The sequence below is a fragment of the Mustela lutreola genome, chromosome 12 (genome assembly GCF_030435805.1).
Source record: "Mustela lutreola isolate mMusLut2 chromosome 12, mMusLut2.pri, whole genome shotgun sequence".
NCBI lineage: Eukaryota > Metazoa > Chordata > Mammalia > Carnivora > Mustelidae > Mustela > Mustela lutreola.
Window position 1 is genome coordinate 43,240,851 of NC_081301.1, and position 25,548 is coordinate 43,266,398.

General features: G+C 36.9%; 1 protein-coding gene across 1 annotated transcript in view; it reads left to right on the top strand.

Annotated features, from left to right (window-relative positions):
* The first annotated feature begins 512 nt into the window (after nucleotides 1-512).
* Nucleotides 513-25,548, top strand: part of CAAP1 (caspase activity and apoptosis inhibitor 1) — a 46,751-nt gene continuing 21,715 nt past the window's right edge. The window contains exons 1-4 of the mRNA XM_059142823.1: nucleotides 513-922; nucleotides 5,179-5,379; nucleotides 6,335-6,419; nucleotides 8,110-8,185. Of these exons, the coding sequence (XP_058998806.1) occupies nucleotides 617-922; nucleotides 5,179-5,379; nucleotides 6,335-6,419; nucleotides 8,110-8,185 (668 nt within the window). The 5' untranslated portion in view covers nucleotides 513-616. The remainder of the gene's footprint in view (nucleotides 923-5,178; nucleotides 5,380-6,334; nucleotides 6,420-8,109; nucleotides 8,186-25,548) is intronic.

Genomic DNA, 25,548 nt, shown 5'->3' on the forward strand with positions numbered 1-25,548 from the left:
TTTTTCTTTTTTTAAGATTTTATTTATTTATTTTACAGAGAGAGATCACAAGTAGGCAGAGAAGCAGGCGGGGGGGGGGGGGCAGGCTCCCCGCTGAACAGAGAGCCTGATGTGGGACTCAATCCCAGGACCCCGGGATCATGACCTGAGCCGAAGGCAGCGGCTTAACCCACTGAGCCACCCAGGCGCCCTCTCCCCCCAGTTCTTCTTATTGTTACAACATTTTAGTGTCACGAATAAACACTGGAAGACAAAACAAAAACTACACCATACCTTACTGTGTATGTGTATTGGACAAAATCTGAAAAGAGGAATCAATAAGCCAAAGTGCTACGGTAAAGCTCCACCTTCCGTCCTTTGCAGAAAGACACAGAAACCTTCGCTCAAGACAACCTGTTAGTCCTCCAGCAAATTCAAGCCAACCTCCACTTCTCGCTGGGCAGCGCAGTTGCTGCCAGGCACGCCCTCCAGGAACCCCTTCCGGCCTCTGCGACGAGGCCGGAAGTGACGCACAATCTGCGACGCCAGTGCTCACCGCCCCTAGTCGCCGCCACAGCGGGGTTTGGGTAGCTTCAGAGACGGCGGGCTTTCGCCCGATGGTTGCAGCGGGGGGATCATGACGGGGAAGAAGTCTTCCCGGGAGAAGCGGCGCAAACGCAGCGGTCAGGACGCGGCCGCGGCGCTCCCGGCGCCGGACTTGGTGCCCGCCCTAGCAAGTAGCGGCAGTGGAAGCACCAGCGGCTGTGGGAGTACCAGCGGCTGCGGGAGCGTCACCTGCTGTGGGAACACCAGCTTCAGTGGAAGTGTCACAGGCGGTGGGAGTGGAGGCAGCTGCTGGGGCGGGAGCAGCGTGGAGCGCAGCGAGCGCCGGAAGCGGAGGAGCACTGACTCATCCTCCAGCGTCTCCGGGTCCCTGCAGCAGGTGCGTGCGCGCCCTTCTCGAGGCTCTCGGAGCAGCTGCGTTCTCCGAGGAAGACGGGCGGGGAGCGGAATTTGGTGACGACGGGTGGGCTCTTACTGTAGCTCACTTAGTGCTACGGTCCCAGGGTTCCACCCCTCCTTGAGGTTCATGTGCCTAAATACCGGTGACCCGCACACTCCCATGCCTTTAACTTAAACTTTCTGGGTTTGCTGATCATCTGGCTCATCTAGCTTTTGGCCCCTTCCACTCCAGCAGCAGTCGACCTGAAAAGTATGGGTCGGGAGCTAGGCTTCAGTGCCCTTGAGAGCCGCCGCTTATTCTTTCTTTAGCTTCACCTTTTAGTAGATTATGATTAACTCCGCCTTACAGGATGAGAAAATTGAGGTTCAGAGAAATTAATGAAGTTTACCCACAGTCACAGTTTGTTAGTAACACCTACATTTTGAAACCAATATCTGATACAAAAGCCATGTTTTTTACACTCCGTCGATCTACCAAAATACCACCTTTAAAAAAAAAAGCTGTTTGCTTATATTATAACAAAAGCGTGAATACATAAAAGTTATACAACACAGAAATAAAAGAGAAAGCATGAGAGTCTCTGTTTAAGCCTCCCCTTTATTTGCTAGGCAGCATCTTCATTAGCTCTTGTTAAGTTTGTGTATTTAAGGTCTTACATATAAGCTTTATTGTGATACTACCCCCATTGAATTAGATAATTGTCTTATTTTTTAGTGACTGCAGTATATTCCATTTTATCTTTATTGATGACTATTTAGATTTTTAGTTTTCTTGCTGTTACAGAGATAATGTGAAAATGAACCATTGTACGTATATATTGGCAACAAGTACTTGAGGATAGAATCTTAGAAGTGAAATTGCTGGGTCAAAGTTTATGCATTTAAAAAGATTTGGTAGGTACCACCAAATACTTTCCAAAACAGATTTTACTGGTGTATAGTCTAAACATTACAAAAGAATACCAGTTTCTGCAAATAATCACTATATCCATTTTTGAAAAATTTATAAGCTTAATGGGTGAAATTAATATTTTATTTGTTCTGATTTATATATTCCTGATTAACAGTGAGATTGAACATTTTAATATTTTAAATATTTTTATAATATTTTATATATATAAATATTTTAATATTTTTATTTGCCATTTGATTCCTCCGCATGTAAGTTGCATAAATATATTCTCTGGCCATTTTTCTTTTTGGTTATTTTGAGCTTTTTACTAGAAAGTTCTGAATCTATTTAAGGTCTGTGTTCTTACTCTCTGTGTAAGGTATATTGCAAATGTTACTGTAACTTTGTCTATGGTGTACTGAAGTTTTGTATGATTAGAAAGATCTTTCCAACCTCCCAACCTATCCTAAAACTAGTTTTTGTTTTCTTCTAGTATTTTTAAAGATTACACCTTTAAATTGGGAGCTGTGGAAGCACGGAAAACTATTATTTTTTTTAGAAAACCATTTATTTTTATGTATTTTCTTGTATTTAGTGACACTATTAATTACTAGTTTAAAATTGGCTTAGAAATTTATACAAACAGGGGATTTTGTCTCTTTTTTTCACTGCTAATACTTCTTGTTTTTTGTACTTTTACTTTAATGAAGACTTAGTGTAGTGTTGAACAGAGGCAGTGGTAGGCATTTTTTTCTCATTTGTTTTTTTAATTGGGAACACTTCTAATGTTCCATCCAAAAGTACATTTGTCAAAGATCATGAAAGATTCTTTTGATCAAGTTAAGGACATTTTCTTCAATTCCTAGTTCACTGAGGGTTGTAGAGTTTTATTGGATGCTTTTATGGCATTCTGTTGAGATGATCACATAATTTTCCTCTTTTAATCTGAAAATGTAATTTTTAATAACTTAGTAAATTAACTCATGTTGAACTGTTTTGCAGTCTTGGGATAGACCCTGTTTGGTTTATTGGTTTGGTTACTGTACTCAGCTGGAATTCAGTATTCTTACTTGGTGTCTATGTTCCTAAATTAAATCAGCTTACAGTTTTTATTTTTGTAGTTATCCTGTCTGGTTTTGGTATCGAGATTATGGATTGATTTGGAAAGTTTTGCATTTTGGGGATGTGTTCCAGAATAGTTTTAATCTTTTTCCTAAAGCTTTATTAGAACTGGACTATTTGCGTTTATCGCTCAGTGAGTCTGGTAGAGTTTTTTTAATTTTTTAAAATTAATTAATAATATTTTCAGGCAGAACTAAACCCTAGTTCTAATTTGTGAAGAAGAAAAAAAGACGTCGTTGTATTAGGCATATAGATTAACAACTCAAAATTCTTTTTTTTTTTTTTAAAGATTTTATTTATTTATCTGACAGACAGAGATCACAAGTAGGCAGAGGCAGGCAGAGAGGGGGAAAGCAGGCTCCCCACTGAGCAGAGAGCCCAGTGTGGGGCTCGATCCCAGGACCCTAAGATCATGACCTGAGCCGAAGGCAGAGGCTTAACCCACTGAGCCACCCAGCTCCCCAACATCTCAGAATTCTGAGAGTGCCATTACATCTGGTGTATATTGTGTTTCCTCTTACTATTGATGCTGTTTTTGGTAACAGCTTTGTAGAGTTGTAATTCATATACCATACAATTCACTTGTTTCAAATATATAGTTCACTGGTTTTGAGCATATTAATGGAGTTGTTCAGCAATCACTATAGTTAGTTTATTTCCATTACCCCAGAAGAAACCCAGTGTGTACCTTTCAATTATCATCTGCAATACTCACTCCTTTGGCAGTAACTACTTCCTCTCTGTATAGATTTATGGATTTCCCTGCTCAGGACATTTTATATGAATGGAATAATATTTCAATGTATGGTTATACCACAATTGGTTTTTCCATTTGTCACTTGATGGACATTTGGATTGTTGCCATCTTTTAGCTATTATGAATAACGCTATGAATATTTGTGTACAGGTTTTTGTGCAGGTGTGTGGTTACATTTCTCTTGGATGCATATCTAGGAATGGGATTCCTGGGTCATATAACTTTTTAAGGAACTGTCAAACTTTTTTCAAAGCAGTTGTACTGCTTTCTGTTCCTACTAGCAGTGTGTGAGATGTCCAGTTTCTCTATATCCTCACTACTTACTTTGTGAACCATTAAAATGAGATCTAACCTTTACTTTTTCAGCCTAATTGTCATAGTATTCTTTAAAATTGGTGTGTTTTTAAGTCACTTTTAAAACAACTCTATTGGAAAATATAATAAAGAAACCTACTTGAACTATATAGTCAGGGAATATTTTCTTGAAGAGATGACTTTTGAATTGATATCTGAATTTGTTAATTTTAGGAGTATAGTATTAGGGGGATGTGGGGAGGAAAGGCTGTCTTAGGCAGAGTGATACGTACAAAAGCCCTGCCTGAATGAGGTGAAGGAAGATCAGGTTATATTTGAGTAATTCAAAGAAGGTTGTTGTGTTTGTAGCATAAACAATGAACATGTTGGATCAGTTAGGCTTTATTACCCTAAGATGAGTGCAGAGTCATCAAGAAGTTATTAATAAAGAGGATGGGTATATGTATATTTTATAGAATCTATTCTAGGAACAGTATGCAAAACAGATTGGAAAGAACTCAGATTAGATGCAAGACATCCAGTTAAGTAACTGTTGAGGTAATCTAGGCAAAAGATGATGGCACCTTGGACCAGAATTATAGCAGTAGATTTAGACAGACTGGATATATTTGGGCGATAGGAGGTCAAATTGACAGAAATGTCTTAAATGATTTGGCTACTTTGAATATGATTAAATTACATAGCAGTTTTAACAATGTGTGTAGCTCCTAGTAAGCAGTAATATTTCTTAATTGTGGTTTTCAGCATTTTTGCCGCCATCCTATTTCTTTTTATGAATTTCAGAAGCAAACAATGCATGCATAAAGTTTTGGGTTGAGTGACATGCTAGAAGATTACCCTAATTGTTCAGCAGTCTAAAATTATAGGCAGTCACTCAATACTGAGTATATTTCCTTTTTTTAAAAAATATTTAGTATATTTTCACTTGTGTGTCCTGAGATCATCTCTTCACTTTGTATCAGTTGACCGGATTAATTGTAGTAGGGACAGTAAGATCAAAAGATACTAAAAATTAAATATACTTTTTACTGGCTTTATTTATGCAAACAAAGAATTTGGAAATGTTTAATGTAGTAGTTACTAAATGTAAATGTATGACATCATATACACACTCCTTTATTTAATGGTTCTTTGTCTCTTTTAATTTTAGGATACCAAATACCTTTTGCCAACTTTGGAAAAAGAATTATTCTTGGCAGAGCACAGTGACCTTGAAGAAGGTGGACTGGACTTGACTGTGTCATTAAAGCCAGTTAGTTTCTATATATCAGACAAAAAAGAAATGCTTCAGCAGTGTTTCTGTATCATAGGCGAGAAAAAGTTACAGAAGATGCTTCCTGATGTGTTAAAGGTACTTCATCACATATATTATTGGATTATATACATATATAGAAATATACAAACACCTTTTATTTTTTAAATGATTATTTATTTATTTATTTGACAGACAGAGATCACAAACAGGCAGAGAGAGGGGGGAAGCAGGCTCCCTGCTGAGCAGAGAGCCCCATGCAGGGCTCCATCCCAGAACCCTGGGATGGTGACCTGAGCTGAAGGCAGAGGCTTTAACCCATTGAGCCACCCAGGCGCCCCTACAAACATCTTTTTTATAGTAGTCATTTTACTTCATGTAAATCATAATTGGATGTTTTCAACTCAAGCTACTTCAAAAAGATTAAAAAGTGGGATCTTAGAGAAGTATAAAAGCCCTTGTTATTTAAGTTTGCCAAGAAAAAATGGAGCAGTATACTGTGTTTAGGTAAGGAACTTATTAGCCTTTTAGAAATAATTCTTTTAAATGCAGGACATTTTAATAACAAAATTAGAGATATAATGACTCTGGTGTCTTAAGAAATAATATTCTACTATGTAACAATACACAGTATTGGTTGGTGGAAGCTTACATTTCACTAAATTCACAAATGTTTTCATTTATTTATTTATGGTATTCTAATGGAAATAGGGTGTGGAAGATCTAAGATGTATAAAGCCAGCACTTGAGTATTTAAATCTTTAGAGGAATTACCTAAAAACTAGGCTGCTGTTAAGAATATCTGGGTACCTCACTTCTCTTTAGTTCTTTCATAATAAATATGATACTTTATTCTCATCAAATGTCTATAAATTACAACAATTACATGTTATTGACAGTTTTTCAGATACTATCTCATGGAAAGATTTATGTGGCTTTTAATTTGTCTTATTTTAAGAGTTTGCTAACCAGACTTTTTTTTAGGATTGCTGTTTTCTAGTTTACTCTGGCACTATATTACGTAAGTGTATATTTTTAATGTCATTTTCTTTAGAACTGTTCAATAGAAGAAATTAAAAAACTCTGCCAAGAACAGTTAGAGCTTCTATCTGAAAAAAAAATCTTGAAGATTCTCGAGGGTAAGAATACGGATTTCTAAACTCTGGTAACTTATTATTTAACATATATCTAGCATAAGTCCTAAGTTACTCTTTCTTTTCTTGATTGTTAGTTTAATTTCATTACTGGGTAGTCATTGAGTAATTTTACTTCTCTTTGTGCTTTGAAATAAAGCTTACTTAGCAGAATAACATTTCAAGAATAGACTTTTTGATCTGTATTTCATTTTCTCAAACTAAATATAATCAAAGGTAAGAGCATAAGTTTGTATAAATAAAAATGAAATAAAAAATTTTACCCAAATGCTGTAAAAAAGCATTAATTATTGAGATGGCTTTTCTAAAAATAATTTTCTATGTTATGCTTTACATTACTATTGCTTGTAATTGCCCATTGCATACTGCTTTTGCTCTAATAAGACCTGGCTGTGGAGTTGGAAGAATTTTTGCAATTTGCCTATATTTATCTCTGCCTAAACTATAACTCTTCTTTGTGATGCTACTACCTGTAGAATTTTAGATTTTCTTTTTTTAAATTATGGGTTTTTATTCATTTGATAAGAGACAGAGAGAAAGCAAGAGCAGGGGTAGAGGTGGAGGGAGAGGGAGAAGCATACTCCCTGCTGAGCCAGAAGCCTGATGTGGGACTTGATCCCAGGACCTGGAGATCACAACCTGAGCTAAAGGTAGACGCTTAACCATCTGAGCCACTGAGGCGCCCCAGAATTTTAGATTTTCAGACTTTTTTTTTTCTTTTGGAACTGTACAAGGATTATAGCATTAGCATTACAAGAGAAGAAGCAAAAAAATGGAGACTTTAGATTTCCAGAGATATCTTTTTTAAATGCAAAATATTTTAATGTGCACGCTTGGCTGGTTCACTTGGTAGAGTGAACTGACTCTTGATCTCAGGGCTGTGATTTGAGCCCCACATGGGTGTAGAAATTACTTAAAATCTTTAAAAAAAATAAAATGGTTTAATGGAATTTTTTTTAATTACATTTTTTTTTTAAGATTTTATTTATTTATTTGACAGAGAGAGATCACAAGTAGGCAGAGAGGCAGGCAGAGAGAGAGGAGGAAGCAGGCTCCCTGCTGAGCAGAGAGCCCGATGTGGGATTTGATCCCAGGACCCTGAGATCATGACCTGAGCCGAAGGCAGCGGCTTAACCCACTGAGCCACCCAGGCGCCCCGTTTTAATGGAATTTATAACTTTGCTAATAATTGTACACATTTGGTTGTAGTCTATAAGTACATATATACACACATGTTTTTTTGTATGTGTATATGTATATATTTATGACATAGATAACTGGAAGGCATTGAGAAATACCTAATAAGGCATTGAAAGAACCAATTTTTTTTTTTTAAGATTTTATGTATTTCACAGAGAGACAGAGCAAATGAGGGAGCACAAGCAGGGGGAGTGGGAGAGGGAGAAGCATGCTCCCCACTGAGTAGGGAGCCCGATGTGGGACTCCATCCCAGGACCCTGGAGCCATGACCTGAGCTGAAGGCAGACACTTAAGGACTGAGCCACCCAGGCACCTTGAAAGAACTCATTTTAAATATAAGCAATTAAAAATGTCATCTTTCAACAACTATTAAGTTCTTGAATCTGTGTCACTTTTATAGATGGCAATTTGTGTAGTTATTATATTGTTCTGACATTTTATAAGCCTGCTTTCAATAGTTTATTTTATTTATAAGGTGACAATGGTATGGACTCTGATATGGAAGAGGAAGCAGATGATGGCGCTAAGATGGGATCTGATTTAGTCAGTCAGTAAGTTAAAAACTTTCATTTCCATTTCAGAATTTCTTTGTTGTTCCTTCCATAATTTCTTACCCCAACAATGTGATTGTTTTTCTGTGTTGTATTTATAGAAAATGATTTAACAGAATTGATTTGTTTACTTGTAATGATTGGTCCTTTTGGAATATATGAGAATACAGTTAATTGCTTTCAGGATTAGGGTGATTTTCTTAAACTACTACTCGTACATGTATGACAACAGTGATGCAGCCTGAAGCAGAATCCCATCGCCCATTTGGAATATGAATTTACTACTAGTGATACTCACTATTTACTAAGTACTTACGCTACCAGGTATTATTTTAGTGGTTTAGAACACTTGAAATTCTTCTAGTATCTATTAATGTCAGATTGATAATTGTCTAATTTCACAAATGAGATAGGTGGTTCATTTTATAAAGGTACATAAAATTTGACTATTGTGATGATAAAAAAAATGCCCAGAGTTTTTGGATGCTAATATAAACCTTTTAATTTTGGAAAGTTTTAAATTTACCTAAAAATTAAAAGAATCATAGAATGAAATAAGCAACATTAAGCTTTTGCTATTTTTGCTTTCTCTCTTTGTATTTATCATTTTTCTCCCAGAGCTGTTTGCATTAGCTTTCTAGGGTTGCCATAGCAAAATACCGTAGACTGGTTGACTTATTTAAAGAACAGAAATGGATTTTCTCATGGTTCTGGAGGCTGGAAGTTCAAGATCAAGGTACTGGCAAGTTTGGTTTCCTCTGAGGCCTCTCTTCTTGACTTGCAGATGGCTACCTTGTTGCTGCTTCTTTTTTTTTAAGTTTTATTTTTTTGAGGGGCCGGGGGCCCAGGAGGTGAGGGCAGAGCTAGAGGATTCTCAGGCAGACTCCCCACTGAGCAGAGAGCCTGACGTGAAGGATATGGGGCTCAATCCACAGATCTGAGATCGTGACCTGAGATCATGACTGAACTGAAACCAAGAGTTGGGTGCTTAACCGACTGAGCCACCCAGGTGCCCCTTGTTGCTGCGTACTTGGCTGCCCTTATGTGGGTATGCCCCTGATGTCTCTCCCTGTATTCTAATCTCTTTTTATAAGGATACCAGTCAGATGCCAAAGTCTACCATAATGGCCTCATTTTAACTTAATTACCTCTTTAAAGGTCCTATCTCCAAAATAGTGGTATTCTGAGATACTGTGGTTGGGCTTCAGCCTATGAATTTTTAAGGGAGGAGACATAATTTAGCCCATAAATCATTTAAAAATGCAGAGGTCGGGGCGCCTGGGTGGCTCAGTGGGTTAAAGCCTCTGCCTTCGGCTCAGGTCATGATCCCAGGATCCTTGGATCGAGTCCCACATCTGGCTCTCAGCTCAGCAGGGAGCCTGCTTCCTCTTCTCTCTCTCTGTCTGACTCTGCCTACTTGTGATCTCTGTCAAATAAATAAATAAAATCTTAAAAAAAAAATGCAGAGGTCATAATATTTAATGCCTAAACAGTTCAGTATGCATTTCCTAAAAATGACAGTCTACTGCATAGTGGTAGTACAACATCACTTTTAAGAAAATAAACAGTAGTTCAGTAATGTCACCTAATATGTTGCCCATACAAAATTTTCCCAATTACTAAAAAAAAAAATTTTTTAGAGTGTGTTTATTTTAATTAACTGATTCTGATCCAGGATTCAATTAGAGTTCATGTTTTTCAGTTGATTGTTTGCATCACAAAGCTGTGTTTAAAGGGAAGGTTTTGCTGTAAGAAATAATAAACTTATTGACTAGCCCAGAAACTTAGTGCACATTTTAAAGGAATTTAAAAAATAAAAAGGAAACCAGAAGAAAGTTAGAAAAATGAAACAATGAATGTAAACATTAAAACTAAAGAAAGAGAAATGAATAAGTCCATTAACTTGGTCTGTGTAAAGTCCAGATCATAGAGAAAGTCCTTTTGGGTCTGATTAAGGAGGTAAGTGGAGAACAATTAGAATTGAGATTAGGAAGAAAGGAGGTATTATTATCACAAAATCATAGACTGGTATGAATCCACATGCAGCATTGTATAAACAAACTTGAAACTAACAAATGGATTTTGTTGTTGTTGTTGTTGTTTTTTCAAAATACAAATAAACCAAATTGACTTTCTGTAAAAGTAGAAAACTTGGAGATTAACATAGAAGAAATTGGAAAGGTGAATAGAGATCTGCTATTGAAAGAAAGACCAAGACAGGGTGGATTCACAGCTGAATTGTTACTTAATGTGAGTCAATGCATATAATGTGTTTACAGCTAATAAAATATTCATTAATACCAGCTGTTGTTACTTTCAAACACATTACACCTTTGTTGTTTAAATTATTCTGGGCTATAGGAAAAGATGAAAAGGTCTTCAATTTACTTTATGACTACTACATAGCTTTAATACCCCAAATCTCATAAACAGTGACAAAAAAGCATATGGGAGATTATAGACATTCTCACTTGTGAATGTAGATGTGTAAATTATAAGTACATATTAGCATGTAGAATCCAACAGTGTATCATGTGAGTAGTTACGCCACTGACCAAGTAGAATTTATTCCAGGAATTTACAGGAAATTTAGTTAGAAAGTCTATTAGCGTAATTCGTATCGGCAAATTAAAGAAGAAAAATTATATTCTCAGATAAGTAGATACTAAAAAGGTCTTTGTTAATATTCAGCAGTCATTTCTAATATAAGCTGTAGGTAAAACAGGTACCGGAGGGGCACCTTAAATCTCAGTCCTTAAGTGGCTTCCTTCCCCTCAGGTCATGGTATGCGCCTCCCTCCCCCTGCCCCCACATCCTGGGGTTGAGCCCCTCTTGGGCTCCCTTCTCAGTGGGAAACCTGCTTCTCCCTCTCACATTCTCCCTGCTTGTGTTCCCTCTCTGTGTCTCTCTCTGTCAAATAAATAAATAAAATCTTAAGAGAAAAAGGTACTGGAGAAAACTACTCAGATAAGGTGAGGACATTTGACCAAGTGAATTAAAATGAGGGACTAGAAGGAAGCCTGTTATGGCCATTTATTTTAAACATTTTCATAGAGGTGCTAACAAATATAGTTAGACCAAAAGAAAGATGGGTGACGGAGAGGAATTAACTTTGATATGATAAACTTTGGAAAAGAAGAAGTAAACATGTTTCTCTTTCCATTTTATAAGATTATAGACCTAGAGTAGTTGAGATATTCTAGGCTTGTTTTTTTTTTAAGATTTTATTTATTTTATTTGATAGAGATCACAAGTAGGCAGAGAGGCAGGCAGAGAAAGAGGGGGAAGCCGGCACCCCACTGAGCAGAGAGCCTGATTCGGGGCTCAATCCCAGGATCCTGGGATCACGACCTGAGCTGAAGGCAGAGGCTTTAACCCACTGAGCGACCCTCTAGGTTTTTTTTTTCTTAAAGACTAGAATTTGATAAGATGGAGCAGTATATAAACATAAGAAAACCAACAACTATTCTCTATTAGAGCAGAAAGATCTATAAAGGGAATGCATTAGGGTTTTCCAGAGAGACAGAAGCAGTAGGATATTGTAGATATATAAGAGATTTGTTATAGGAATTGGGTCATGTGCTTATGGATGACAAGATGTCCCACTGTAAGGACCTATTTTATATTTTTATTTTAGCCAGAGGCTTCCATTGAGGTTAAACAATAACTTTGTTGTTTAATCCTTAAACTGTCCCTGCTCCCCTTCCCCTAGGGGACTTAAAAATAAGTCCGGGAAACCAGTCCCAGGTAACAAAGTCCAAATACAAGGGTCGGTCAGGCCAGGTGGAGGTATTCAATCAGTGGGGGACGTGTACTGTCTCCTAGCTACCAAGGAGTATGGGCCCCGCCCTTTGGGTGCCTTTTGGGCGCCAATTCTGAACAAGATGATAGGCTGGTTCAAATGTCTACTAGGTAAATTGTAATTCAGTTGGTCACCTAGCATCACTGTGGAGTTTCCTGTGTGTGTTACAATTTCATTGGCCACCTGTGTGTGGCCAGGCCCAACCACTTGGCCTTTGCTCTATAAAAGTTAGTATGGAAAGCAGGGAGGTGTCGTCCTTTCTGTAGGGGCGCCCCGACTGGTCCGTTTGATGGTCAGTCTGGTTCTTGATGCCTGGCGCGAAATAAAACTTTGCTTGACCTTCCCTTTATATCAGTCTCACTCCTTTGATCACGGACCCATTATTGGGGTACCCAATTTTGGGGGGACCCAACTCCATGATCTGTTGATCTTTTGTCTGTAAGCTGGAGAGCCAGGAAAGCCAGTGGCAAAACACTGTCTACTCTGAAGGCCAGCAAATGTGGTGTAAGTCCTAGTCTAACTCCAAAAGGTCAGAAACCGGGAGCGCCCCTGTTCCAGGGTAGATGGATTTCTGAACTCAAGTGGACAGTTAATTTGCCCTTTTGCCTTCTTTCTTTTTTAGATTTTTTTTTTTTTTTTTTTTTTTTAACTTGAGAGTGAGAGTAAGCACTGGGAGTAACCAAAACAGGAGGGACAAACAGGCTCGGCACTGAGCACAGAGCCCGAAGTGGGGCTAGATCCTGTATGAGTGGGTTAGTATCAGGACCCTGAGATCAAGACCTAGCTAAAACCAAGAATTGGCCCCTTAATGGAATGAGGCACCCAGGTACCCTGCCCTTCTGCCTTTTTTATTCCAGCCCTCAAGGGATTAGCTGTAGCCTACGGGGGGGGGGGGGGGGGGGGTAGGGCTACATGCTTTACCCGGTTCAATTCAAATGCTAATATCTTGAGGAAACATCCTCACAGACATAGTGAAGTAATGCTTTATCAGCATTCTTCAACCCAGTGACTGGGAACTAAAAAAAAAAATTCTGTTAATATGAGTTACAAAAATGTGATGGGCTTTCAAATACCTTTAACAAGAAACTTACGAAGAAAACCATAACATTTTACTAAAAAGAAAAATAATCTGAAAAAAATAGAAAGCGTACTTTAATTGTGTAATCTATTGTGGTAGTTGGTGAAGTTCTTAAATAAGACTAAAAACCCAGAAACCATTAAAAAAGATGTGGGGCTCAATCCCAGGACCCCAGGATCATGACCTGAGCTGAAGGCAGCCACCCAACCAACTGAGCCACTCAGGAGCCCCACGTCTGGCTCTCTGCTCAGTGGAGAGCCTGTTTCTCCCTCTCCCTCTGCCTGGTTCTCTGCCTACTTGTGTTCTGTTTGTCAAATAAATAAATAAATTCTTTAAAAAAAAAAAAAAAAGATGTATTTGTGTGAAAATTTTTTTTAAATTTTGGGTATTATTTCTCTTAAATAGTCAGTAACCAAACAAAAGATCTATAAGAAATACTTGCAAGCGAGGTATAATAAGCCTAATATTAGTGAAGATTGAATTCAAGGCAAAAAGATTGATACAAGATCGTAAAAGGCAATTTATAATACTGTGACATCCACAAAGGTGATCTAACAGGAATATATGCCTTACAGGTGCCATATATTTGTGTTATTTCCTCTGTATCACTTTTATAAGGCAAAAACTATGGGAATCATGATGTGAAATAAGTATGTGAGTAGTAGGAACTTAATTTTTTTTTAAGGTTTTATTTATTCATTTAACAGAGAGGGAGAGTACAAGCAGGGAGAGCAGCAGGCAGAGTGGGAGGGAGAAGCAAGCTCTGTGCTGAGCCAGGAGCCAGATGTGGGACTCCATCTCAGGACCCTAGGGTCACGACCTGAGCCGAAGGCAGCTGCTTAACAAACTGAGCCACCCAGGCGTCCCGTAGGAACTTAATTTTATCTCTCTCATCTATCTCATGATAAATTATCTAGATGAAAGGTAAGTAAAGATATTGAGGACCTAAATGAATTGATTGGTATAGACCATATTCTGTATTCTGAAAACAAAACTTATCTCCTGTGGAATATCCACAAAAATAGTAAGTTTGGTCATAAAATGTTTAATGAAGTTCTTAAAGAACTTGTTGTCCTGATTTTAGAGCAGTAAAGTAAAATGAACAAAAAGCCTATGGAACCTCACTGTCTATGTATTCTAAAACTCAACAGCTTTGAGGTTAAAGAGGAATTATAAACTGTTTAAAAACTAACATTAAAAAATGAACCAGCTCTATGGGATACAGCTAACGTAATAGGAAAATTTTAGCCTTAAGTATATATTACTATTCTGTAAATAATTAAAATAAGTGAACTGAGTATTCAATTCAAGAAGTTAGAAAAAAAGAACAATAAAATAAACCTAAAAACAAATGCACACAAGAGGCACCTGGGTGGCTCATTTGGTTAAGCCACTGTCTTTGACTCAGGTCATGATCCCTGGATCCTGGGGTGATCAGCGGGGAGTCTGCTTCTCTCTCTGCCTCTTCCTGCCACTCTGCCTGCTTGTGCTCTCTCTCTGATAGATAAATAAATAATTTTTTAAAAATGCATACAAATAATGGCATACTTAAATATGAAAGTCTTTACATGCTTTCTTTCTAAAATAGGACCAAGCAAAAATACCTTCTCTCATCACTCCTATTTAGCAAGGTAGTGGAAATATCAACAGGTTTAACAAAGCATGAAAAAGAAATAAAAGTCACACAGATTAGAAGGAAAAAGTAAAACTCCCTATTTGCAGAAGACTTTGTGTGTTAAGGGGCTGCCATAACAAAATACCACAGACTAGATTATGTACAACAGAAATTTAACTACCAAAAATAACAAGAAAGCAGAAGCATTAGTTATAAGAAGTTTTTGACAGTTTGCTACTTTTAAAACTTGAAATTAATGAGTTTTAACATAACAAATTTATAGGAATGAGATTAGGAACTATAAAGATAAAACATTCACAGTTTCTAAATACCTTCATTTACAAAGGGTTGACAGATGGGAGGTCCCTGAGTGGCTTAGTGGGTTAAGCCTCTGCCTTCCGCTCAGGTCATGATCTCAGGGTCCTGGGATCGAATCCCGCATCGGGCTCTCTGCTCAGCAGGGAGCCTGCTTCCCTTCCTCTCTCTTTCTGCCTCTCTGCCTACTTGTGGTCTCTCTCTGTCAAATAAATAAATAAAATTCTTTTTTTTTTTTTTAAATGGTGACAGATGGGATTGTCACTTTGGTTCACCTTAGGTAAGCAAATGAACAAATTTATATTGTGTTACACTAAAAACCTCAGCATCTATGATTTTGCAGTGTTTTAAAACTGTTAGGTATTGTGACAAGATTTACCAATGTTACAGATGACAACAATTGCTTAACAAGGACAAGAATTTTAAGTAAATAAGTCAGTATAAAGGCCGGGAATTAGAGTACTGTCTCTATTTGGAAATGTGCTGGAAATGAAGTATTATAGCTAAAATAGCACACAAAATGAGACTAGGTATTAGCTCAGCCTATAATGTAAGGTGATTATGCTCTAAAGAATATGTTTGTAATAATATTTAAATCTTGAATAGTGCAATAAAATAATCCAAATTGGGGCTTTATTATAAAGAATAAAAATACAAATACTTCAGGGAGATCTTAGCAGTATTTTAGAATTCCTGTAATAAATATCTTCATGAATTTTAAATTAATGTGCTTTTAGTGAGTGATATTGAGAGAGAATTTGGTGGAAATGAAACTGTGTTTCCCTATAGATAATAAGCATTGTTGAGATAATATTACAGTTCTAGAAGGCAAATTTAAAAATCCACATTCTCAAAATAAGGTATACTGCAAAGTAGTTTGTATATGAGTGTTATGGAAATACTATTCATGGTCATTGCTACTTTCTTAGCAGATAATAGGCAAGTTCTAAAGTAGCTCTTACTGGATTCCAGTTTTAGATGATAACTTTTTTTTTAATGAGAGATTCCTAAATATACTTGAGAGATTTTAGGTAACAGATATAAATGGAATCATTTTATATTCACTAGAATATTTAATTAGTGAATCAAATTTAGAGGAAATTATTTTTGCAAAGTGAATAATTCCTTGGCAGGAATTTTTTTTTAATTTCCATTTGAGCATCTGTTTTATGAATTTCAAATATGAATATTTTTGTTCACGATAGAATACCTAGGTATTAAATACAAGTAGTTGAAAAGAGAAGTTGGTGTCATCTACTACTAGTTACTACTTACAATGTACTGGTTACTATTTACAGTGTACTAGGTTTCAATACATTGTAATAATTATATTTTTTAAATAGTCTACAAGTTCTTCCACCCTTCAGAATAGGAGTAGCTTCCTGTTTACTGCTATTTATAGTCACGTTAGGGGTTAGGCGCTTTAGTAAAGATAGAATGAAAGAAGAACATATTGCTTAGTTGTAGGTGGGTAAATGACTACTTTGTATTCAGATGTTTATTCTTGAAGATACTGAACTATTTCTCTGGCTTTATCAGTTGTCTTACTAAGAATAACAGCTAGAACTGTACTGTATGACCATTCTTCTGTTGCTGAACCTTGGCAGTGATAATGATAGAATTTTTTTTTTTAAAGATTTTATTTATTTATTTGACAAAGAGAGACCAAGCAGGCAGAGAGGCAGGCAGAGAGAGAGAGAAGAGGAAGCAGGCTCCCTGCCTAGCAGAGAGCCCGATGGGGGACTCGATCCCAGGACCCTTAGATCATGACCTGAGCCAAAGGCAGAGGCTTAACCCACTGAGCCACCCAGGTGCCCGATACATGATAGAATTTTGATGCTGTATGTTAGTTTAATAAAAAGCCGGAGATCAGCAGCTGTGTTAGTTTCCCTAATTTTTAAATTGTATCTATTGTCATTTTTCTGTTGGTCAATTTACTGCCTCATCCTGTTGCTTGAAGACTGGTTTCAATGTTAACAGGTATTTTTCCTTTTTTCTGCTATTATCACTATTTTTAAAAAATTAAGTTTTTCTTAATCACTTAACTGATTCTTATTATATTAATTGCCCTTTCTAGTTCATTTGAAAAATAAATTCACGGGGCTCCTGAATGGGTCAGGCAGCTGAGTGTTGGGCTCTTAATTTGGCTCAGGTCATAATTTCGGGGTCTTGGGATTGACCCCCCACTTCAGGTCCATACCCAAAGCTGAGTCTGTTTATTCCTCTCCCTCCCCCACTTGCACTGTCTCTCTCCACACTTGATCTTAGCCAAAAGGCCGAGAAGCGATGCACTGTCTCTCTCTGTTAAATAAATTAATAAATAAAAATAAATGAAATCTTTAAAAAAGAGAAATTCACTGATGTTTACAGTGTGCTAAACTGATATTAATGAGTGTTCTCTAATACACATGTGAACTTGTCCCACCATTTGAAGTGTTTGCTTACCAAGAATTTTTGTAGTTACATACTAGTTAAATATATAAACTGATGAAATATAAACATGAAAAGAGTAGTTGATTAAGTTGATTGTTTTGAAAAACTCAGTGATATTATTAAAAAGTTGTCATTTAGCTGTGGGGTAACAGTAAAAGTTTGGGGAACATTGTATAAAGGGTAATTTTTTTTGGCACTGAGATGTTTGCATTTTATTTTATTTTATTTTATTTTAAGATTTTATTTATTTATTTGACAGAGAGAGATCACAGGTAGGCAGAGAGGCAGGCAGAGAGAGAGAGAGGAGGAAGCAGGCTCCCTGCTGAGCAGAGAGCCCGATGCGGGATTCGATCCCAGGACCCTGAGATCATGACCTGAGCGGAAGGCAGAGGCTTAACCCACTGAGCCACCCAGGCGCCCCGATGTTTGCATTTTAAAGGAGCCAAAAGTAGAAATGATTTATGTGAGTAGGATGAAATTGAACTTTTCCATGGATTCATAATAATGGTAAGGCTGTGGCATCGGGGCCAAAGATTGGTGAAGGAAGGTCACATTTCTGTTTTATGTTAACCTAAAATGCTTAAATTACATAACTTTTAAAGGTGTTTTCTTATGTTAATAAGAACTTTAATAAGAACTTAATGTCAGGTAAAGACATTACTTGTCTGTGTTAGGTAAAAGGGATTTCACTGTATTATGTCAGGTAAAAAGGAATTTCACTTTTACTTTTATTATGAAAAATAACAAAGGTATAGAAAATTAGAATAGTGTAACGACACTATTGGCTGGATCTTAACAATCATAGCAGTTTTCATTTTTGCTTCATCTTTTTTCTTAGAGTATTATAAATGTAATTATAGATATCTTAATTCTGAATATTTGAATTTCCAGAAAATAAGGACATTTTCCCACATAACCATGTATCTAGTGTCTGTTTTTTAAGAGTTTATTTATTTGAAAGGTAAGTGCATGCACATAGTACAAAAATTTTTTAACGTATTTTTTTTTAAGATTTTATTTACTTATTTGACAGACAGAGATCACAAGTAGGCAGAGAAGCAGGCAGAGAGAGAGGAGAAAACAGGCTCCCCGCTGAGCAAAGAGCCTGACGCGGGGCTTGATCCCAGGACTCTGGGATCACGACCGGAGCCAAAGACAGAGGCTTTAACCCACTGAGCCACCCAGGCACCCCCAAATTTTAACGTATTTAATGAAAATAAATCTTTCTCCTATTCCTCATTCTTCCTTCCTGTAGGCAACCACAGTAAACCAATTTCTTGTGTATCCTCCCAGAGATAATCCATGAGTTTAGAAATACATGTGTATGTATATATTTTTCTTTTCACACCTTAAGGCAGCATACTGTGCAAACTATTCCATACCCTTTCCACTTAATTTTTTCCATATAATAGTATGTCTTTTCTTGGGTTTTATTCTTCCTTGTACATATAAGGCTTCCTATATATACCTGTATACTATTCCATTATTGGATGTAGTAAAGTATTAAGTCTGTTTATGGACATTTAAATTGTTTCCTCTTGGGTGCCTGGGTGGCTCAGTGGGTTAAGCTGCTGCCTTTGGCTTGGGTCATGATCTCAGGGTCCTGGAATTGAGTCCTGCATCGGGCTCTCTGCTCAGCAGGGAGCCTGCTTTCCTCTCTGCCTGCCTCTCTGTCTACTTGTGATCTCTCTCTTTCTCTCTGTCAAATAAATAAATAAATAATCTTTAAAAACAAACAAATTTTTTACTCTTTTGTTACTACAAATGATATAAATATTTCTGTATATAATCTTGTTCCTCTGTGATTATGTGTAGCATAATATCTACAAGTTAATTGTTTAGTCAGATATTTGCGCATTTGAAATTTTAGATTTTGCCATAATTGACTTACAGAGTTTAAACTGATTTATACCTCTAAATGTGGAGTACATGTGTTCATACACTTCACTCAGTATAGTGTTATCTAACGTTTTGATCTTTGTTCATCCAGTAGATAATATGTTATGGGAATTTTAATTTGTATTCTCTTATTATGAGTGAAATTAATCACCTTTTTATATATTATAGAGCTAGTGGAGTTTTCTTTGAGCTTTGGCATTTATTTACCCTTCGTGTGTATGTAGTTGGAGGACTTTGGTCTTTTTTCTTTTGGGTTTACTTATTGATTTATTTATTTAAAAGATTTTTTTAGATTTATTTGACAGAGAGCACACAAGCAGGCAGAGCGGCAGGCAGGAGAGGGAGAAGCAGGCTCCTAACCGAGCAGGGAACTTAATGTGGGGTTTGATCCCAGGACTCTGGGATCATGACCTGAGCCAAAGTCAGATGCTTAACTGAGGCCACCCAGGCATCCCAGCTTTGGTCTTTTTAATCCATTGTTGGTGATATGGGTTGCAGTTATTTTTTGCTTTGCTCTTCTTTTTATACTTTAAGGCTTTTACCTTGTATTGTATGCATAAATATTTCATGTTAATGTAGTCTAATTTGATAATCTTTTATGGTTTTTGGGTTTTATATTTAGAAAAGTCCTTCTCTTTTCTGAAGTTAGAAAGTATTCCTCATATTTTCTTTAAGTACTTTATGGATTTTTTTAAATGAAATTTATTTTGAAATTTTTAAATTATTTTGAGATTTATTTTGGTCTAAGTTTTAAGGTAGAGCTTTAACATCCCCTTTTAATTTTCATTTTGCCATATTCTTCTTTACAACTATCAAGAATTTACTTAGAATATTATTTTTACAATTCTTGATTACACTATTATTCAGTAAATTTCTTCTGTATGTTTGTTTCCTTTTATTCCCCTCCTTGTTTTCTGTTGCAAACTTGTGTGAACCAGTACTTCCATTAACTTTTTTTAAAAGTTAATAGCCAAATGCATGGGCATGGTTTGTTTATTTATTCATTCATTCATTTAAATACTTTTATTTATTTGACAGACACAGCTAGAGAGGGAACACAGGCGGGGGGAGTGGGAGAGTGAGAAGCAGGCTTCCCACTGAACAGCGAGCCCAATGCAAGGACCCTGGGATCATGACCTGAGCCAAAGGCAGACGCTTAACAACTGAGCCACCGAGGCACACCCATGGGCATGGTTTAAAAACACAAATAGTACTCTGTCCATCTTTCAATGCTGCTATCATCATTATGAATTTCACATGAACATTCACATGAACGTTGTGGCACATGCTCTCAAGAACATTAACAAGGTCAATTAAGAAAAAGAAAAAAACACCCAAAAACCCCATAATGCTTGAAAGAGAAGCAAACGCCAAGTTTTTTCTAGGCCATTCTCCAAAGTCATTGTTTGGTTTCTAACTGTGATGATGAAGCGTGGTTACATTGGTGAATTTAAAGTCATTGATGATTACAGAGCTGGAAAAATTGTTATGAACTTCATGAGCAGGTTAAACAAGTATGGAGTGATCGGTCCCAGGTTTGATACACACTCAAAAGAGCTAGAAAAATGGCAAAATAATCTGCTTCTGTCCCATCAGCTTGGTTTCACGATACTGAAAACCTAACCTGGCATCATGGACCGTGAAGAGGCAAGATGAAGATGCAGGAGGGAAAATTCTGGGATTCTTTTTCTAAGGATGTAATACATATGTGCAGATAAAATGCCTCAGTTAGGAAAAAATTCAAACAGTACTAGTTGTACAGAATGGTACAAAAAGGTACAGAGTTCAAAATGTTTCCTTTTTTTTCATTCCCATTCCTTGCAGGCCCTTTCTTGAGGATTATGGATCTTTCATTGTTACTTATATCTGTCTTTTCATTGAAATTTTCAACATTTAAAATAATTCTGTCTGGATATTTTAGTAGCTTATTTTAGCTTACCCAATAAGGAAGAAGAATTTTCCTTTGGGGCCTTGAGGTCAAATTGTGAGTCAAAACTGACTTTATCCTTTGAGGTATATATGGCCGTATGAATCTGTATATTGCCATAGCTACATGTTGCTTGCTTGTTTGTTTGTTTTGGTTTGGAGAGTTTTTGTTGTTTTTGTTTTGTTTTGTTTTGTTTTAATGGCAGCAAAGCAAAGTTTATAGAGCGATAGTACAGAGCTCTTGAACAGGGAGGGGACCGGAGAGGGTTGCTTGGCTACATGTAATTTTTAGGTATTACTACTCAGAAGTATTTCTGTAAGTAATAGAAAGTCCAAATAAATGTAAAAAGTGAAGGTTCTAGAATTAAACTGCCTGCATTTCAAATTTAATTTAAATTTAATGCCTGCCGGCATAACTCCACAGTTTGCTGGCTTTCTGTTTTTTGGCAAGTTACTTAAATCCTCCTGGGCCTCAGTGTCCTCAGCTGGAGAATTGGGGTAATACCCGTACATACCATACCCTATAGGATCGTGATGATGATTGAGAAGAGGATCATAAAGTGCTTAGAATAGTACCTGTAACATAGTAAGCATCGGAAAAAAAAAAGTTGCTGTATTCGCTTTGGGATTTTTACTCTGAATCTTTCATAACAACTATTCCTAAAATTCCATTTTATGCTGATGAATATTGAGGATTTTCCCCACATTTTTTTATGAAGCCTGAAGAAAATTGCTGAGGGACACTGGAGATGTAGATTTATTTGCTCTTTGGAAAAGCCCTTTGAGAAAAATTAAGCTTGTTTTGCCTCATTTTTAGTGTTTGAAGGTTACAGTTCACTACCATATGATTTAATTTTTTTGAGCCTGCTCTAAGACTTTTATGGTGTTTCAGTTAAAAAAAATAACGTATCATTTAGATAATTATAGTTCACCTTTTTTGCTATATAGTTCTGTAAAAATTGGGCAAATGGGTGGTTTTTTAATCTATTGCCATATTCATGATATAGAATAGTTCCATCACAACTAAAAATCTCCTCTGTGGCTCCTTGTAGTCCAATCCTCCCATCCCCAGTCTCTGGCAACCACTAATCAGTTTCTGTCCTCTATATCTATTCTTTTTCTAGAGTGTGATATAGATGGAATAATACAGTATATAGCCTTTTTTTAAAAAAAAATTTTATTTGACAGAGGCAGGCAGAGAGAGGAGGAAGCAGGCTCCCTGCTGAGCAGAGCCTGCCGCAGGGCTCAATCCCAGCACCCCAGGATCATGATCTGAGCCAAAGGGTGAGGCTTTAACCCACTGAGCCACGCACCCCAGGATCATGATCTGAGCCAAAGGGTGAGGCTTTAACCCACTGAGCCACCCAGGCACCCCAGTATATAGCCTTTTGAGTCTGCTTCTTTAACTTAGCATAATGCATTTGAGATTCATTTGTATCGTCCTGTATATCAATAGTTCTTCCTTTTGATTGCTAAGTAGTTAGTATTCCATTGTGTGGACATACTATAGTTTATTTATTCACTCCCCACTTGAGGTAATTTTGTAAGTAAAATGATGACCCTTCAAAGGTGTTTACACTCCGATCCTCAGAACCTGAGAGTGTGTTACTTTATTTGACAAAAGGCACTTTGCAGATTTGTTTAAGGTTAAGGTTTTGAGATGGGGAAGATTATCCTGGATTACCCAGTTTATCCCCCTTTAATTCTATGAGTTCCTAAAAGTTGAAGAGGAAGACAGAAGAGGTCAGAGAGACCCAACATGAGACTTGACTAGAATCTGGTGATGATCATCAGCTTCTAGCCAGCAAGGAGTCAGGGACTTTCGTTCACGAACCTCAGTGAACGGAATTCTGCCAGCAGCCCAAATGAACATGAATTCTCTCCTAGAGCCTCTAGAAAGGAATGCAGCCTGTGGACACTTTGATTTGGTCTGATGAGACCCATACTGGAACCAGATCTGTATTACAGAACTGTAATATACATTTATGTTATTTTAAGCTATCAGGTTTGTGGTAATTTGTTACAGCAGCAATAGAAAATTAATAAAGGGACATTTCATCTATTTACAGTTTATAATGATTTCAAATAATGCCACTATGAATGTTTGCGTACAAGTTTTTGATAGGAACACAATGAGTTTTCATTGTCCTTAGTCAAGTACTAAGAGTGGGGGTTGCTAAAGGGCTTGTCTGTGTCCTTGCTGGTACTGTATTTGAGAGTTCTGTATGTCTGTTGTTCTGATTTTGGCCATTTTAATATATGTGTAGTGATAGGGCATTGTAGTTCCAAATTTGAATTTCCTTAATAATAAATGACGTTGACTATGTCTGATACTATGTTTATTTGCATCTGTATGTCTTCCTTGATCAAGTGACTTAATTTTTAAACCAGTTTTTTAAACTGGTTCTTGTTTTTTTATTATTGTGATTTGAGAGTTCTTTGTATACTCTGAATACAAGTCCTTTATCAGATATATGGCTGGCAAATATTTTCTCCTGGTCTCACTAGCCTTTTATTCTCTCAACATTTCCTTAGAACAGTAGATGTTTTTTATTTGGGGGAAATCTAGTTGATCCGTTATTTTTATGTATAGACCATGCTTTTGGGGGAGATCTTTGCTTATTAACAAGTCACAAAGGATTTTTTCCTGCATCTTCTTCTAGAGGTTTTATAGGTTTACATTTTTTAGATCTATTACCATTTTGAGTTAGTTTTTGTATATGGTGCAAGGTATGGGTTGGAAACCTTATCTATATGGATATCCAGCTGTACCGGCACCATTTGTTCAGTTCCAGTGAATTGTATTTGCACTTTTGTTGGAACTCATTTGATTCTTGTTTACATGAGTTCATTTCTGGATTCTCTTCTGTTCCATCAGTCTATAACTTTATCCTTTCTCCAACATCATAGTCTCTTGATGACTGTAGCTTTATAGCAAACTGATAATGTGTGTCCTTCTTTTTCAAAATTGTTTTGGATACTCTAGTTTCTTTGTTTCTTGTTTTTGATAGTAGAAAGAAAGCTCATAGAATGATAGGCTGGCTTCTTTTAGCCTTTGATTTATTCCCAGGAGAGTGAGGAGAATTAAGAGTTTTGTTATGCCAGTTTGCCTGATTGTCAGCTTGCTTTTACCAAAAATGAGAAGACGCTGGCATCTTCTTTATCCACCCATTGAGGTATCTTCTGTGTATTTTTTATTTGTACAAGAAATTGACTTTTTTTTCTCTTTAGAAATTTATTTTAAACTTTTAGTAATTTGCATGTGTAATTGTTCTTAAGTTCCATAGATCTCCGCAGTGTATTATTCTGACTTAAACAAGTCCATTGAATTCTGGAAAACAAACAAACAAACAAACAAAAAAATCCATTGAGTGTTGAGTTTTAGAAGTTCTTTGTACATTTTGGATACTCTTCCCCCGTACTGTAGGTTGCCTTTTAGTGTTGTTTCCTTTTTTGTCCAGAGGCTTTTTTATTTTGATGTAATCCCAATAGTTTATTTTTTTGTTTTAAGAAAGGATCAAGAGTGAAATTATGTTTGGGTTAAAAAAAAGGAAGTCAGGGCACCTGGGTGGCTCAGTTGGTTGAGTGACTGCCTTAGGCTCAGGTCATGATTCCAGAGTCCTGGGATCAAGCCCCACATCGGGCTCCTGGCTCTGTAGGGAGTCTGCTTCTCCTTCTGACCTTCTTCCCTCTTATGCTCTCTCTCACCCTTTCTCCCTCAAATAAATAAATAAATAAATAAAATCTTTAAGGAAAATAAAAAAAAGTCAGACTGTTATGGTTTGAGGACTTGAATCCCAGAGATCGGTATACAGCTCTTATAATTCAAAGCCAAGATCATATATTAAGCTACTTTAATGAGTACTGTGGACAGGAGAAGGGAATTAGAGAAATAAAAATGGGCTATTTTTTCCCTCCTTAATGAAAGAAATACAAAAGTCATTGCAAGATTCGTAACCCAAACAAGATTTAGCAGTGTGTTCTCTCCCTCTCTTACTTTTCTCTCGTGCTTTCTCTCTCTTTCTCCAGTTGTTACCAAATTCTTTGTCATAAAAGATTTATTTATTGGAGAGAGGGTGTCATACACACAAGCAGGGGAGGGGCAGAGGGAGAGAGAGCATCTCACGCAGACTCCCAGCTGAGCATGGAGCCCAAAGCACGGCTGGTCTCACAAGCCTGACATCATGACCTGAGCTGAAATCAAGTCAGAAGCTTAACCAAGTGAGCGACCCAGGCACTCCTACAGTTGTTGTAAAATTCTTAAAGTATTTGATAGAAATATTTAAATGCCATTT